At 36.9% G+C, this 16973-nt stretch overlaps 1 protein-coding gene across 4 annotated transcripts in view; it reads right to left on the bottom strand.

Annotated features, from left to right (window-relative positions):
• The window catches only part of LOC106058882 (organic anion transporter 3-like), a 35071-nt gene extending 18482 nt beyond the window's left edge, over positions 1-16589 (bottom strand). The window contains exons 1-4 of one of the 4 annotated variants that reach the window (XM_056012442.1): positions 15751-16589; positions 6987-7640; positions 5693-5898; positions 898-1113 (exon numbers count right to left, since the gene is read on the bottom strand). In XM_056012442.1, the coding sequence (XP_055868417.1) occupies positions 898-1113; positions 5693-5898; positions 6987-7298 (734 nt within the window). In that variant the 5' untranslated portion in view covers positions 7299-7640; positions 15751-16589. The other 3 variants (XM_056012444.1, XM_056012443.1, XM_056012445.1) reach the window with 3 other exon arrangements.
• Positions 16590-16973: the final 384 nt, after the last annotated feature.

Genomic DNA, 16973 nt, shown 5'->3' with positions numbered 1-16973 from the left:
TGGTGATTAACTATTTAACATCGAAGTAAGGGGAGTAAATACTACTTATTGAGAGATGTAGATGTATATATGGATTTTAATCCCCTTATTACGTTTCGACTCTCTTTTGTTCTCCACTTCCCATTCTCAGATCAAGTTTAAATTTTGCATAAGTATTCGTAGTCGAAAACAATAGACGAATCAATCCAAAAATTAACCAATTATTTAATCATTTAGTTTTATATAGCAGAAAGGGAGCTAAACCTCATTTTCAGATAAATGGCAGAAATAAACGGTTTTTTCCCTTAGATAAACTTTGTTTTTTTTAAGTTGTTTTTTTTTTCCTATTGCTTGTTTTTTTACCTTAAGAAGGCCTGTAAATTCTATTCATAAACCAGGAGTCAGTAATTTTCTATTCTAAAAAGTATTATTTTCTATTGCTTGTTGTTGTTTTTTTTTTTACCTTAATGCTAAGCAACCAGCAAGTGAATAACCATAAAATTGTTGTATGTGTCACTATAAAGATCATTTAGGCCTAATAGAATCTCTAGCATTATTGTTCCCTTTCCCAGCCTGGATGAAGCAAAAAGTCTATAGAGCAGGTGAAACATGGTTCAAGTTCATAGAGTGTGTTTCACGTTGAATCACACTGACCAATCGATGTACTCTATCAAACAAATGTCAGATAAATATGCATATTCAAATTTTAAATAATAAAAATTCACCATCTTGGTCTTACATCTACCATCGACATATCAGAAGTAAACTTTGACAAATTCTTTGGGCTGTCAAATGTTTGAACACTAATATATATATATATATATATATATATATATATATATATATATATATATATATATATATATATATATATATATATATATATATAATAAAAAGTAATGGGTTATAACATCTTACAAATATGCTAGCAGAAATGGCGCGCAGAAGATGGCACAGACGAAGTGCATCCATCGCCAGTCTGGCAAAGACCAAGCAGCCAATGGGAGGAGAGAAGCTCCAATGGCGGCAAAAGGAAGTGACGCCGGTATGACGCGCCATCTAGGGGAGATAAATTCCAAGGCGTACGGCACGTGCACCACAAGGTATCCTCCAATGCAGCATCCAATCAGAAATCTGAGGAGTTAAAAAAAAGAAAGAGTCAATATTTTAACAGACGATGTGACAATATGGGTGACAGACAGACAAGACACGAATCGATAAAAGTGACCTGTAGGGGTGGACCAGCGCTCTCATTGTAAATGGCTGGACTAATAGAGTTTTTGGAGGCGCTGTGGCTGAGCGGTAAAGCACTCGGCCTCTGAACCGTGAGTCCCGGGTTCAAATCCCTGTGAATATTGGAATTTTTAATTTTCGGGATCTTTGGGCGCCTCTGAGTCCACTCAACTCAAATGGGTACCTGACATTAGTCGGGTAAACGTAAAGGCGGTTGGTTGTTGTGCTGGCCACTTGACACATTCGTTAACCATGGACCACAGAAAGAGATGACTTTTCCATTATCTGCCCCATAGATCTCAAGGTCTGAATAGGAAACTTTACTTTTGTTTTTAATAGAGTTGATGATAATCAAGATTTGTGAGCGTCCATAGTAGTTATTTTTTAATAATTTATGTGTTATAAGCATGTAGACCTAGAAGTAAGATCTGTCCAGTGGCGTATCAACCAGGGGGCTAAAGAACTCATAGCGCCCATGATTAATAATGGGCTATTAATTACTTTTAAGAAGATGTACAAACCGAGTATGTCATAACATTGTTACTTAGGAGAGGGAAAATTCTGAATCCAAACTCCTGCTGCCTTTTAACTATACTCGAACTGTGTATAATGTCGTTTAATTTATATGTATACTGTTATTACTGTATAATGCATTCCGTTGTCTTTCTTTTTTTTTATTTCACACTCCCAATTGAGGAATTACAACAAGAGTCAGCCATTTCTGAAACCAATTTTACGATTTAAAATAAAAATTGTTATAGTCCTTTTACATCACAGCATTTCACCACGAATGTACAGTTTTACTTAATATGAAGTATTTAACTGTTTGCATTCGAGCTTAATGTTCCGGAACTATGGAACTAGCTTACTAATTGTTATCATTGTGATTGCTGTCAAATTACATTTAGCATCGACCTGTGATTACACTTGTTGAGTTTCCAAAAAAAAATAATTATTGTTCACAGATGTATGTGGACCCAAATAATATGGAAGCTTTAGCAGCTTTTTTTTTTTTAAGTTGTGTAAATACAGCTTCTGGGACCCATAAAACACCCGAGGAAGTACTGACTGGAACTTCTCTTTCAGATTATAGTTAGCTTCTGCGCTAAATGTTGAGCTGATGGTATTGAAAACTGGTTTGTGACGTCTTAAAATTTGCTTTTATAAATTCCACAATCAAAGAATTCAAATAAGTCTTGTACTTTTAACTAAATCACTAGAAATAGTTTCACCTTTCAACAAAGGAAAACGACAAATACTGTTTTTTACTTGCTTGCTTGGAGAAATGGGAAAGCTTTATTTGCCAAGATTTAACATGCACTTGCATTTCATATGGAAGCAACCTATTGCAATAGTATTCATGAAAACATGAAATCTGTCTTCCACTCCTTATGATGAATATTAGTAACAAAGTCACAGTTCAAAGTCCTTCAAGGAACATAAAAGTTTCTTCCTTGAGATTTCTCATTACCTTGCCCATGAAAGCCAGCAGATGTATCGGAATATTTTGTTTCTTAATCTTAAGTACTTTTCGATACTGCCTGTTGTTAAGACCTCTGGCGTTGATAAGTTTGATCACTACGATACTGCCTGTGGTTAAGACCTCTGGCTTTGATAAGTTTGATCACTACGATATGCTGATCAATAATGTGTAGATGTTTTACGCAGCCTTGAGCAAACCTTCCTGTGTATGGTTGGGATATTCTTTATTTAAAGAACAACAACTTTTTTTCACAGTCAAAGATCGAGCTCCACCAGTTGTTACACTTGCCATCTTGTTCCAAGCCTACCCAACATTCAACATAGTTCTTCATAGCAATGAAATGAGTGTATAGCCCATAAGCATAATCTTCGTTTACTTGAAACTTTTTATAATGAGACAGTTTCAATAATTTATATAGATATTATTTTTAATATATTCGCATTTTTATACGTATATACTGTGGGCACACCTGATTTCTTTAGGTGTCCGCGGGCCGCATAAAACACTCCGACGGGCCGCAGGTGGATGTAATTTGCCCACCCGCCTTAGAGCGTATCAAAAGTTCTATGTAATTAAGATCTAAACATCTCATGACTCAACGTGTCGAGGTGTTACCTTGAGCAGTGCAGGGAGGGAGGTCATTTATAGGTCAACAAGGACTAGCAGCTGCGATGTACTTTTCATTTATCTCATCCAATCTAATGTAAGAACTTAAATCTATTTCAAGAGATGACAAGACTGGTGTCAGAAAACAAATGATTGGTGACTCATTAAAGATGCTATCAGTCTTCTACTTATAGTCTGCATGTTTTTTTTTTTTTTTTTTTTTTTGTTTGTTTATTGGCATTTAAATGTTAAATAATTTGTCATACATAGGATGGCTGCCTGATCGGGTATCTTATCCGATTATCCAGGAATTTTTCATACCCTGCCTGCTGCCATCCCTCGTCGTCCTGCGGGAGGCTTGGACAAGGAAGTAGATTATCTTCAACTCTGATGGAGCATCCAAAACATGTACAACATTTTAAAAAAAATATTGCCATTACTTTTATTTTTAGGCCAACTTAAGCAAGTCACGTTGATATTTAGAGATGTAGCCATCAGCAGCATCATTTAAATCCATTTGAGAGAGGCTCAACCTTAACAGAAACCAAGCTATTGTGCATAGTCACACATTTGTCCCCATACAGGTCAAGAGCATTTGGCTTACCACAGTGGTTCTCAAACTGTGGTCCGCGGACTTTGAGGGGTCCACGAGACGACCGTATGGGGTTCACGAGACGACCTATGGGGTCCACGAGACGACCGTATGGGGTCCACAGAGACAAAAAAAAAATGTATATAATTAAAATAATTTTCTTTGCTCAAAGCCAGATATTTGCATCAGTTCAATTGAATAATCAACAGTCTCGTTATGAGTTATTAAAAACAAAAGAAACCGACTAGACACGTGTGCTCGTGGAAATGTACGGTTTCTACTCACAAACATTGAGCTTCACAAAAAAAAACACTCATAAAATCTCATCTACCGCATTCAAATTTTTTTATTCCAAATTAAATTTTAAATTTAAATAAACGCTACACAAAGAATACGCTTTTGTTTATGTTGTTGTTGTTGTTCTTTTTTTTCACATTTGTCATTTATTTTGGTATACATCTATGTAGCTTTTACACTTAGGGGTCCGTGGGCAAGTTTTAACTATTTAAAGGGTTCAGGGATAAAAAAAAAATTGAGAACCTCTGCCTTTCCAGAACTGGCACATATTAATAAGGCTTGTCGTCGAGTCCGAAGATTAGTGAGGAGTGCAGTATTTCCCGTGACTGCGCAGCCCCAGCTGTGACCTACATATTTAGCCACCTCCAGGACAAGCATAACCATTGTCCGCAGGTGGTCGATTTAAATTTCTTTTCGCAGCGATTTTCTTTTGGTCTCAAATGTGTATCCCACGACCTTCGTGAGTGACCTCCAGCTGTCACATATTAAGTCGCATATAAACATCAAATTATCATTAGGAATATGTAATGTATCTCGTACTGTTACCATGAGTATTATGACTGTGCAGGTCGATGCCACAAAATAGCAAACTTAAAGCCGGCTCCAAGCGTACACAGCACACCCAGTCATGTTGATTCAAGCTCAATTAATATTAATGCTTATCAAGTCTACAAGTAGTCCAATCTTTTTATGCAATGATAAAAGGACAATGTGAATGAAACTAAAATTATTAAAACAAAATAGTTCAGACCTTTCTTTTTTCAAGTTTTTCAATTAAGCCATTTAATAAACATAGAGAGATGAACTAGGGTTAAGCTTGTTAGTTTATTTAGTGTCCTTTCAGACCTAGCGATCTATGGGGAAGGATGATGTTCAACTCACCTGTTTCTATTACAGACGGTTAACGAGGATGTCACGTGGCCAGCAGAACCACCAACGTAAATCCCCCCAACATATGTTAGGTACCCATTAAAGTTATGTGGACTCAGCGGCGTCTTAAGCGGAATTCAAACTGAAGGCCACGTGGTTTATAAGTAATTCAATAGAAAACTTTGGAAATTAAAATCTGGTGAAATTCATTCGTTTAATTAACAAACTATTTTCCCTGCACATCTTTATGAATAATTACACTAAATAAATAATTACACCCTGAGAGACAGAATCATTATTATACATACAACTAAACACACACACACATTATTATTATTATAGCTTCTATATAGCGCTACTTTCATGCTTAAAACTCATTTCTAGACCAGTTGGGGGGGGGGAGGGGAGGGGGTATCTAGGAGTTGGTTTTCCGTGCTGCCTGTAGGCGCTCAGTAAACACAACTCTGCTCGAGTCGGGTGTCGAACCTCGAGCCCCCTTCTAGGTAGCCAATCCAAGTTCAAACGCACTTAGCCTCTCGACCTCGCTTCCCACACACACAATCAGATACACATGTACACACAAACACATCGAGCAAACACGAACACGGATATGTTTTCTAAAAGATACAAACCTGAAGACAGCGAAAAGTATCCACGAGTTGGAGAAGCCAGCGCCCACATTCAGCAAGGCATGAACCAAGATGGAGGCGAAGTGAACCTTCTTCCGTCCGAAGAGCTCTGACAAATACCCACTGATCAAAGATCCAATCATGACTCCGCCCATTTGTAACGAGGACAGACCCGAGACGATCCAATTATTATCACAGACTAGATCCCACTGAAAAAAATATGTAAATACGTATTCAGATTAGTTGTACATTTCTAAAATATAAATGGAAGGATAAAGAACATTTATTTGCTTTTGCGCTCTGAGCATGCTATATGCATTAAAGTGACCCAATGAAAAGCATCATCATTACAATCATTTAAGAGAAGACTTAAGAGGCTCAAATCATATTTTGCAAATGCAAATTGCGCTTACAACAATAATAATAATAAGGGCTGTCTTCGAGTCCGAAGATTAATGAGGAATGCAGTATTTCCCGTGGCTACGCAGCACCAACTGCGACCTACATATTTTGCCACATGTAAGGCAGGCTATACAAAAGCAAATCAAAAATGGCTATGTCACGGGAGAAAGTGTATGTTTAATAGTTTATATAGGTAAGTTGGAATGATTGACGAGATGACCGGAGTAGAGTCTAATTGAGGATTTCTTAATACATTTTAGATTCTAGACAATGTCAAGGACATCTTAATTAAAAGAACACTGTGGGCGAATAAATAAATAAAAGTTACTTAATGCAAGCATAAATAGATATTTGATTTTACATTGGATAACAAGTATGAGACTTCTTCTAGCCAGCTGTGACAGTCTTAAAGTTAGTCTCAAATTAAAAAGTCTTTGTACACAATAATCTTCTGCTGATTAATAATATAGGATTGTCTTTTGAGACCGGTAGATTAAACAATCAGCGTCTTTCAGGTTAATCAACATTATCAAACTCAATTAGAGGGAAGGCCCAAGAGGCTCCAACATTCTCTGGCAAAAGCCCTGCCGCGGCTATTAAATAATTCCTTTCTTTCAACATCTATCACTAAGTTAGGCGGATGATTGATTTCTAAAAGGCACCTAAGATATTCAGAGACAGAAATTCTATAGCAAGTACACCGGTTAACGCCCTTTTCATACGTGATTTTAGGGCTTACATTTTGATTCTTCTACTAATACAACTGCAACTAATGTTGTAAACTACATAACACGAAATTAAAAAGTTGTTATTTTGTTTTAGTAAATTTGTATTATTTAAACATAAATGATTCTTATTGATTGCATCAAAATTTATATATTAGAAGAACGTTTACCTCCGTCACTGCTGTAGACGCCCCGTCGGGATCCAGGTAGATCCTGTGGCTGCAGACTGTAGCATTTAGGTCGCATTGCTGGTAAGAGGAGGAATAGTCGATGCTGGAGGCGTTGTCCGGGGAAAACGTCACGCATTTTCCGTCCACCACCACGTCGTCCGGCACGCAACACCACGGAGGGACGTAGGAGGCGAAAGACATCATGGTCATCGACCACTGAATGGGCATTTTGGGCATGGTCAGCGCCACGAGGGTGAGGATCTGGAACAGCCCCTCGTTGCCCACCTCTCTGAGGATGTCTGAGAGATTCATGGTCTTGGCTGGGTCATGGATCTAGGGCAACAGGACAGGATCTAGGGTCCGGCTACTCGATGGTATGGATGTGAATTTATTGAACTTTTCAGCAATATAGTTGAAAATATCACTCAGAAAAACATAGCAGAGAACGGAGCTCTACATCTGAAGTCATTTGTTTTTGGTGTTTACTCCCAATCTTTCTCAGAAGAGTTCCATCAGGCGGCTACGAGCACAATTGTTACATTGTCAGAACACGTTGCACAATCAGCGTAATTTAAATCCCAGGTGAAATATTGAAACTTTAAATATTCACAAAAAACTTTTGCACTCAAGTTTCAGATCATTTCAAATTCACACCTGTTAAAAAAAAAAGAAATAAATAAAAGTAATTAGGTGTGCCATGTCGTTCAGTTGTCTCAATGGTCCCGGGTTCATATCCAGCCCACAGGCAGGAAGCAAATAGTCTTCAACTCTGAAGGAACATCCAAAACATATAAAACGTGTTACAAACATTTCACAATTCAATTTAAAATTTGTCATCGGTGTGTAAATTTAGGAGTGGGGTGTTTAAGATCTTATTAAAAGCTTGGGATACAAGCATCCAATGAGAATATACAAGATGGCTATTAGCAAAAAGAAGCGATAACAGCCATTCGTTATAAGTATAGAGAGTTCGAGAAAAAAAAGTGAGCAAGTCTCGTGTTTTTCTGGAAACTAATTCCGCAGTTAGAAAGGTAGAAAAAAAATCCAGATCTATGTATTTAGCATTTTCAAACATTTTATTCAGTTTAATATAATGATTTCATTGACTTTGATTTTTTTTAACTGACAACAGCACAGTGTCCTTCTATTCTTTAGACAAAAAAGTGCAGGTAAAATATCAAATCTGCAGATCACTACATGGAGCTCAGCGATTAACATGAGGACAGATCAATGTGGGAGATTGGGGAGCGGGGAGGAGAGTGGCGGCTTCTTTTCAGTCCATTGGTACTCGATCATGATCAAGTTGTGCCTGGGAAAGTTTTTTTAACGCTTGTGGTTGCTCGTTTATTTGTAATATATTAGAGTGTGCATAATAATATTAGATCATAACTGAAGAAAACTTTTCTATAACTTTTCTATAACTTTTCAATAACTTTTCTATAACTTTTCTATAACTTTTCTAAAACCTTCTGGTGGAGAAGAGGGGAGGGGGTAAAGATTAAGGGCGAAGGGAGAATATTAAATGCTGAACGAAAAAGATTAAGAGAGAAGGGAAATGATTAAGGGAGAATGAAAAAAAACGGAGAATGAAAAAGATTAAGAAAGAAAAGAAAAGATTCAAGGAGAAATGAAAAGATTCAAGGAGAAATGAAAAGATTAAAGGAGAATAAAAAAGATTAAGGAAGAAAAGAGAAGATTAAAGGAGAAATGAAAAGATTAAATGAGAATGAAAAAGATTCAAGGAGAAATGAAAAGATTAAAGGAGAATGAAAAAGATTAAAGACAAAAGGAGAAGATTAAAGGAGAAATCAAAAGATTAAATGAGAATTGAAAAGATTAAATTAGAAAATGACAAGATTGAGGGAGAACCTTCAGGAGGAATGGAGAAAATTAAGGCATGAAGGAAGAATCTAAATCAGCACTTTGTTTAAAAAATATGAAATCTTCCACATTGTTTAGCAACAATAGTAAACATTTTTGTTTTCTGATGACTATAACAATGAACAACTGATTTCATTCCGATACTACTTTGTAACCCCGCCGCTTCTAACCAAATACATCCGTTGCAATGGCCCAGTAATGAACATAATGATTGGTGTTCAAATTAACATAACATTAGCATTTCTTGTCTGAGGCGTGCTCTACGAACCAAAGCAAAATCACAATTACACACAACGATGAAATGCATAGATGTATCTGTTGTGACTAATCTGTAGTAAATCAACTGTTTAGTTCTAAAGTATGACCCTACACTATCGCTTATCTAGAGACAGTCTAATCTTTTGAAAACAAAACAAAATAAACCATGGCTTGAGTCTCACAACAAAATACTTCAAGTTCTGATACTAACTAAAAAATCTAAACTATTTTTCTTAAATAATATGGCTATACTACGTCAGTCCAAAGCGCGTGAACATCTTATCTTATCTTATAAATTGCAGACGTTCCTTCAAAAGAGAAGATAACTACGTCATACGCATACCCATGTGTTAATCTACGTCATACATGTGAGACAAACTCTGCTAAGTCATTGTTCTGGATGATTCGGGTAACCCGTTCCATGCTCTACAGGCACTAGGGAAGAAAGAGGACTTGCACGAATTCGTCCTTGCATATGAAATAAGACATGTTTTCTTACTATAATATTTCATCATAAATGTAGATCTTTTCATCTATTGAGAGTTTATAATTTGATCTCTAGAATTTCGGTCTATTCGGTCTGTCCAAGTATTTTTAAAAATACAAATTACATTTATGTAAGTGCCACAAGATGTGACTAGTATTAGACACAGCGTTTACTACATACGGAATCAGAACCTCCTTTATTTACCAAACAATTGTTTAAACTACGAATCTGAGGAAATCAGTAGTCAGTCCTACCGTCTGTTGACTCCGTGAAATTTTTGTTTATAATTTTTCATTATCTTGGAAGCAGAAGTTAAGCCCACGTGACCCGGAAGTCGAAGGACGTCAACACGTTTAAAGAGACCGAAGATTGACTGTAGCCTGTGACTATCTCAATCTTTTCTCATATCTATATTGATTACAATACACTTTTGTGTGTGTGTGTGTGTTCAATGGTAAGAGATTTTCCACGCATGCGCAAGTATGAGTAAAGCCGCGTGAAAAGTAATAGGAATTGCTAATGTTCCCTTTGATAATTAAAGCAACTGTTATGATGACTAATATGGCGGCAAATAAAAGCTATTATTTTATTGATCAGGAGAACAGGCTGTTGGTACATTTAGAAATAGAGTATATTGAGGATATGGTGAATTAGTGCATCAATCAAAATTATAAAATGTCCATGCCGCGCATCGTGTGTCTGTCCCGTATAGGATCTAGCGTCTATAATTTATAATGTGTTCCTGAGTGTAGTGTGTCATTCGCTTATTGGGTGTCTGGCGAGTACACTGTGTCTTTGAGATGTGTCCAAAGTCATTTAACTGTGTCAATCGCTTATTGGGTGTCTGTCAAGTACAATGTGTCTTTGAGATATGACCAATGTCATTTAACTGTGTCATTCGCTTATTGGGTGTCTGGCGAGTACACTGTGTCTTTGAGATGTGTCCAATGTCATTTAACTGTGTCAATCGCTTATTGGGTGTCTGTCAAGTACAATGTGTCTTTGAGATATGACCAATGTCATTTAACTGTGTCATTCGCTTATTGGGTGTCTGGCGAGTACAATGTGTTTTTGAGTGTGTCCAATGTCATTTAACTGTGTCATTTGCTTATTGGGTGTCTGGTGAGTACAATGTGTCTTTGAGTGTGTCCAATTTCATTTAACTGTGTCAATCGCTTATTGGGTGTCTGGCGAATACAATGTGTCTTTGAGTGTGTCCAATGTCATTTAACTGTGTCATTTGCTTATTGGATGTCTGGCGAGTACAATGTGTCTTTGAGTGTGTCCAATGTCATTTAACTGTGTCATTCGCTTATTGGATGTCTGGCGAGTACAATGTGTCTTTGAGTGTGTCCAATGTCATTTAACTGTGTCAGTCGCTTACTGGGTGTCTGGTGAGCACAATGTGCCTTTGAGATGTGTCCAGTGTCATTTAACTACCACTTCATTGTGTCATTGTGTCATTGAAGAAATATAAAAAAAATCCGTTTTTTTTTTCCATTTTTTGCAATGTCCTTCGACGTTTCGACGGGCGTATAGCACCGCGTCGAGGTCCGTATAGCACCGCGTCGAGGTCCGTATAGCACCGCGTCGAGGTCCGTATAGCACCGCCGTATAGCAGGATAAGGCAGGAGGGCAGGATATGGCCAAAGTATCTATTGTACCAACATAGTTCAACTAATATATATGTATATCTTTTAGCTACCCTATAAACCCCATGGTCTGAAAGGAGAACTTTATTTTGATTAGTTATCCATACATACACATTACTTGAATCAGCGCAAGTCTCCACTTAGACGTTGAAACATGAGCTTGTCTGAATGTTTGTTGCTTTTTTTTTTAGCAGCCCCGTATAGAAAATGAACTATTGTCTTTATGCTGTTTCACTGTATTAACACGTCAATTCCTCTATCCGACTGTTGCACTATCAAAATCAAAGCCGATTCACTCAAGCCCCTTATTCGTGCTGAAATGGCTCATTTCGGCTTTTTATTGTAAGTATGCACATTTATGCACATTAAATAAACCATTTTTGAAACAGGTACTAAAATAAATATATAACAAAAGAAACCAACAAATTTTTTGGGTAACTCATCTCGGTCAAAACATTCCAGTGCTCGCCTTCTTTCAAATATAGATGTCTCGGTGTGCTCATTATAAAAGGGAGTCAACTACTCACTCAAGAAACAACAGGTCTTTACAACACGATGATACCATTAACAGCATGAGCAAATATGTTGAACTTTCAAAGTAAGCCATCTGTGGGCCGCAGCTGGGATACGATATCAATGCCCGAGCGCTACTACCTTCAAGTAGTACTATAGCATTAGTCAATGGCCCACTGGTCACATGACTGAACGGCCAATTTGATAGACATGTATATTGAAACATCTATTGACTTGTGTGTTTGAGTGCGTGTGTGTGTGTGTGTTTAAAAGCGCGCGCGTGTGTGAGTGTGTCCAAATGTTGCCAACTTTATTTTGACGGAGCCGTTTTTTTGCTAAGAAGAGAGCCTCATTCTGTTTGATTTATCTGTCTATAGTCTGTTACATTCATGTCTCAACAACCCAATATCATCGCTATTTATCCTTACTGCCTCTAGCAGATACAATGACGGCTTAAGCTTTTGGTCTTCGGGAAGCGCACTTTTTCTTGGCTTCAGACTTTTACATAGGTATGCACATTTGTAAATAGATGAAATATTTAGGGGGACAATGTAGAGAGTAAGATTCTATTATGACCTAACACGGGGTCGGGGGTCATTTTCTTCAAATTTATACTTCAATAGTATTTGATTTGTTTGTTTATATTTTTTTACAATATATCTATAATCTTTCTATCTATCTATCTATTTATATCTATCTATATATATCACTATATGCATATATAATAGATGAATGATCATTTGAGGATAGGTGGTATGTAGGGATAGGATTTACAGACAGACAGACAGACATAAGTTTAATATACCTTATTGCAAGCTTATATATTTATGGCGTTAATAATTCCGATGTACTATAACCAACATATATTGGAACCTGCTTTCATAAACAGTACTTCCTTTCTCTGTGTGTACTGACGCTGGGTAGATCAGTCAACGCGAAACAGCATAGTAATTACATTCCAGCAATTAGTCCCAATAATCAGAGGTTGTTTTTTTTTAGGTCAGTCAGGCAAAGAGTACTCCCGCGCTAAAAGAAGGTCTGGCGGCAATTGATCTACAGATTTACGTGGCCCTTTTCTTTTTTTTTTTTAATGTTATTTTTGAAGTATTTGACTTGAGATACTTGATTTAATTCTGTGCAATCCCAGGGGAGCATAGGGCCACAAGTATTTACTAATAAAGAAATTGTTACTTTAAGGCATGTCCATGTTTTAAAATATTTAATTTTGAATAGAGACTAGCATAAATACCCGTCTTTATTCAAATTTATTACAAGACTTAACAATATTGTTTATGTTTGCCATATTCATTGGAACTACATATGTTTTCCTTAGTGTCTATTTTATAAAGTTATTTTTTGTGTAATAGTTAAATGTGTGTACAGAAGTTCAATAAATTATTCGCAGTTGATTTTCTGTCCCTGTTGCCTGTTGACGGACTTTGAACGCATATTTAGTAACGTCACGGTTTGGGGGGGGGGGGGGGGCTGGCTTGTTTATGTTAGTACTATTCAGTTGGCGTTCGGAATTTAAGATGACAACATCTTATGATGGACAGAGACTCGACTGTGGCACCTACGTGTTTAACTGTAATCAAAGTATCTAACGGTCTGGACTTTGGCATTTTACGTCTCGGGGGCCGATCTTTTTCTTTGCAACTTCTTAAATGACTAAAGAGGTTAATCCTTGATACACAGTTGCTATTACGCTTCAGACCCTGGTTATCAAACCACGACGTCTTGTGTTCCCGTCTGCTGTGTTCAAGACATTGCAGATTTCTATGACATGGTATGTGTATGCCTTTTAAGCTCACAGGGCGCCTTTTGCATCCAATTGGAAGAGCATAGTTTATACGACACTTACTAAATTGTACCCACAATGTGGCATCAAGGATTGAGATTTAGATATTGTGATGTACTAAAGAAAGATGCTAAGACAAACTACTTTGTGTTCCTCAAAGAAAAAACAAAGCCAGGAAGCTGAGGCACTTATGGGAAAATTAGAAATATTCATTTCTGTTGTTCTGCGTATTGTCGAGTACAAAATTATAAAAGCAATCAACGTTAATTCATAAAATTTCGGAAAGTGAGCAACAAGATCGAAATAAAAGCAGAAATTCAACTGGAGAAGATCTAGAAAGAATGACTTCGAGAGTGTAAAAATGAGGCTTTTTAAGTAGCTCGATCTCGTAGTGTGATCCAGTTTTTTTGCTCTACACGGTTGCGGAAAGTTAAAAGGCAATTTGGTGAGCCTACCACTAACTAGTGTGAAAAATAAATATCAAACTGCAGAGTAGACTTGATAGTTCATCCGGCAATTCTCGAAATTGATCAAAACATAAGAATTTCTATGACACAGAGCTGGTTTCTGACTTTGCTACGTAGAAGGCCAGAAAAATGCAGTTTTATGAATGAATTTTTAGATCTATTTATTGTTAAATTAATCTGAATCCATTGTTTATCGTGAATATGAATAGAGATTTCATTTGTTTATCGTGAATATGAATAGAGATTTCATTTGTTTATCGTGAATATGATAAGAGATTTCATTTGTTTATTGTGAGTTATTTATTAGCAAAGCTTGAAAACTAAGAGTGTATACTGTATGGTGATGTTTTAAACAAAATGCTTGGACTACAGTTACGATATATTTCTATTTAAGTTATTTTCATGTTTCAATATTCCAATATTATTAAAGAGAATACGAGATTCTAATCGAAAGATACTGAACTTGTGTCCAAGAAATACTTTTACTCGAGATTCTCAAAACATACATGGACAGATGGGTGAAAGTCGGAGGGTTGAATGCTGTTTGAAACAACAAAGTCTAAAAAACTAAATGGCTTACATCTCTAGATGAAAGATTAGAACATGGCCGGTCTTAGCCATAGGCAAACTAGGCAGCTGTCTAGGGCCTCCTATTGTGTCCAACGTTATGGATGGATGTAAACTAGGATGTCAATAAATTCCGTAATTTTATTTTTTCGATGTTTATTTTTTATTTTTCTATTTCATTTGGGGGTTCACCAAATTCACTTCGCCAAGGACCTCCAACTATCTAAGGCCGGCCCTGATTAGAAGGACGGAGCATATGAAGACATAAAGTGTAGATAGACATGGGCAGGCTGATACAGTCACAATCAGGAATTGGTGAAAGACAATTTGGTGCAAGACGTAGAACGAAACTCTGATCTACGACACACGGGGTTCTGGGAAAAGATCTACGACACACAGGGTTCTGGGGACAGATCTACGACATACAGGGGTCTGGAAACAGATCTACAACAGACATGGATCTATGAAAAATGATATAAGGCCCTGTATGTTCGGAAGAAGTTATTCAATCATACACAAAAATCCCATGCCATGTTGGATTCGGTTAATACAAAATTGGATGCACCCCGTGAAGTTAAAAAGTGATTAACGTTTCTAAGACAGTGGCTGTGAGTTAAGACTAATTGTGTAACAATAACAAAGCTCTCACTATATAATACTGAAATATAATTGACCTTAGTGGATCTTATATATACAAATAAGGAACACATAATCTTAACTATAGATAGGTCTCATTTGTATTTACATTATTATTTATAAGGTAGGGTCCATATCATAACTAGGGTTTTGGGTCAAGATGTTTACAGAGCATGCCAAACTGTCCTCATTATCTAGATGTACTTTAAAACTAATGTCCTCATCTATTAGATGTGAATAACACAAAAGCCTTTGAAAAGATGCAATCAATAACATTATGTAGTCAGGCACAAAATTATTTTTAATAAGAAAAGATTTTCAAAAATTGCATTTTTGTAATTGAGTGATTCCCTGCTTTCCCCCCTCCCCCCCCCCCACACACACACCCCAGACGTAGGCCCCTATACACCAAAAGTAGTAAGTCTCCAGATCTATGTCCCGGATACTGTCTGGTGAGCGTGCAAGATCTTAGCATTCTGTAGACATAAAAGTAAATAAAAGTTACCTTTTGATATGATATTGAACATCCGCTGTATCCATACATGTAATGAACTGACACTGTGCCCAATCAATAAATCAAACTGCGTCAATATCTAGGTATAAAACAAAGTGAAGGCTAAGTTGTTTTTTGTTTTTTTTTTCTTTTGTAAGTTTTATCGGATAAGATTAACGGGAGCAGGTCTTTTAAGTTAGTATGACCGTGTAAGCAGTTAGGCGTTGAACCCAAACAGTTCACGAGAATGGCACAAGTACACGCAGACAATGTGGGTTAGTCTCGTGCTGAAGACGTATGTAAACAAGCTGACGTCATCTGCCCTGACTCTTAGCCACTGTAGTATACACACACACACATACATATATATATAGGCTAGGATCAAAGACAGTTCATTGACACGAAGCCAATGTCAATAAGAATGACTCTGTCACAAATAATCAGTGTATGAAACTTCTTGATATATCGCTGACACAGTGGGCTATGACACAGCGCGACTACTTTATCGTAGAGTAGTAAATGAAGGAGTGTAGTGGTGTGTGTTGACGTCCACACGCGAGTGCAGTGGCAGAGTTACGCAAACACAGTGCACGTGTGCTGATGTTCGATGGTTGCCCCCCCACTACCCATACACACATAGGCCGACTGCGACACACCTACGTCCCGAGATGTACGCCTGGAGGCTACACAGCATTTCACTCACGAAACAATATGAATAAAAAAGTTCCTCGCTGACAAAAGCAACTCTATATACACATCACCACAGTCTGTTTCTTGCAATGCTGTTTCAATGTAACGATTTGTTGATCCGTGACCCGTATATAATAGTATGTGCACCATTAATAAACTTATCGTATGAATAAAGTCACATGATCATACTCCCCCCCCCCCTTTCTTTCGTTTTTCTTCTTTCTCTTTCCGAAACATTTTTCTTTTTGCTAGCGCTTACTTGTGAGATATTTTTAGCTTGTTACATAAATGGGGAGAGAACTGATCACATGATTTTATTTTACTTTTTCTGGATTACATAACTGAAAAAAAGGGATATATATCTTTAGCTGGCAAAACAAAACGCAGAAAAAAAAATGTTTTCAAAAATGAATGTATAAAAAAAAAGCTTTAGAAAGGCTTATATCAGTTTATAACCATTAATGGCCAACCATTAGAAATTGTTGACCATTTTGCTATCTTGGCTCCATCATATTGTTACGTATTTCTGAATTTTCTAGCTAGAT

Source organism: Biomphalaria glabrata, chromosome 15 (assembly GCF_947242115.1).
Source record: "Biomphalaria glabrata chromosome 15, xgBioGlab47.1, whole genome shotgun sequence".
Classification (NCBI taxonomy): domain Eukaryota; kingdom Metazoa; phylum Mollusca; class Gastropoda; family Planorbidae; genus Biomphalaria; species Biomphalaria glabrata.
Note: the sequence above shows the minus strand (reverse complement) of the source record. Positions and strands in the feature narration are given on the sequence as shown.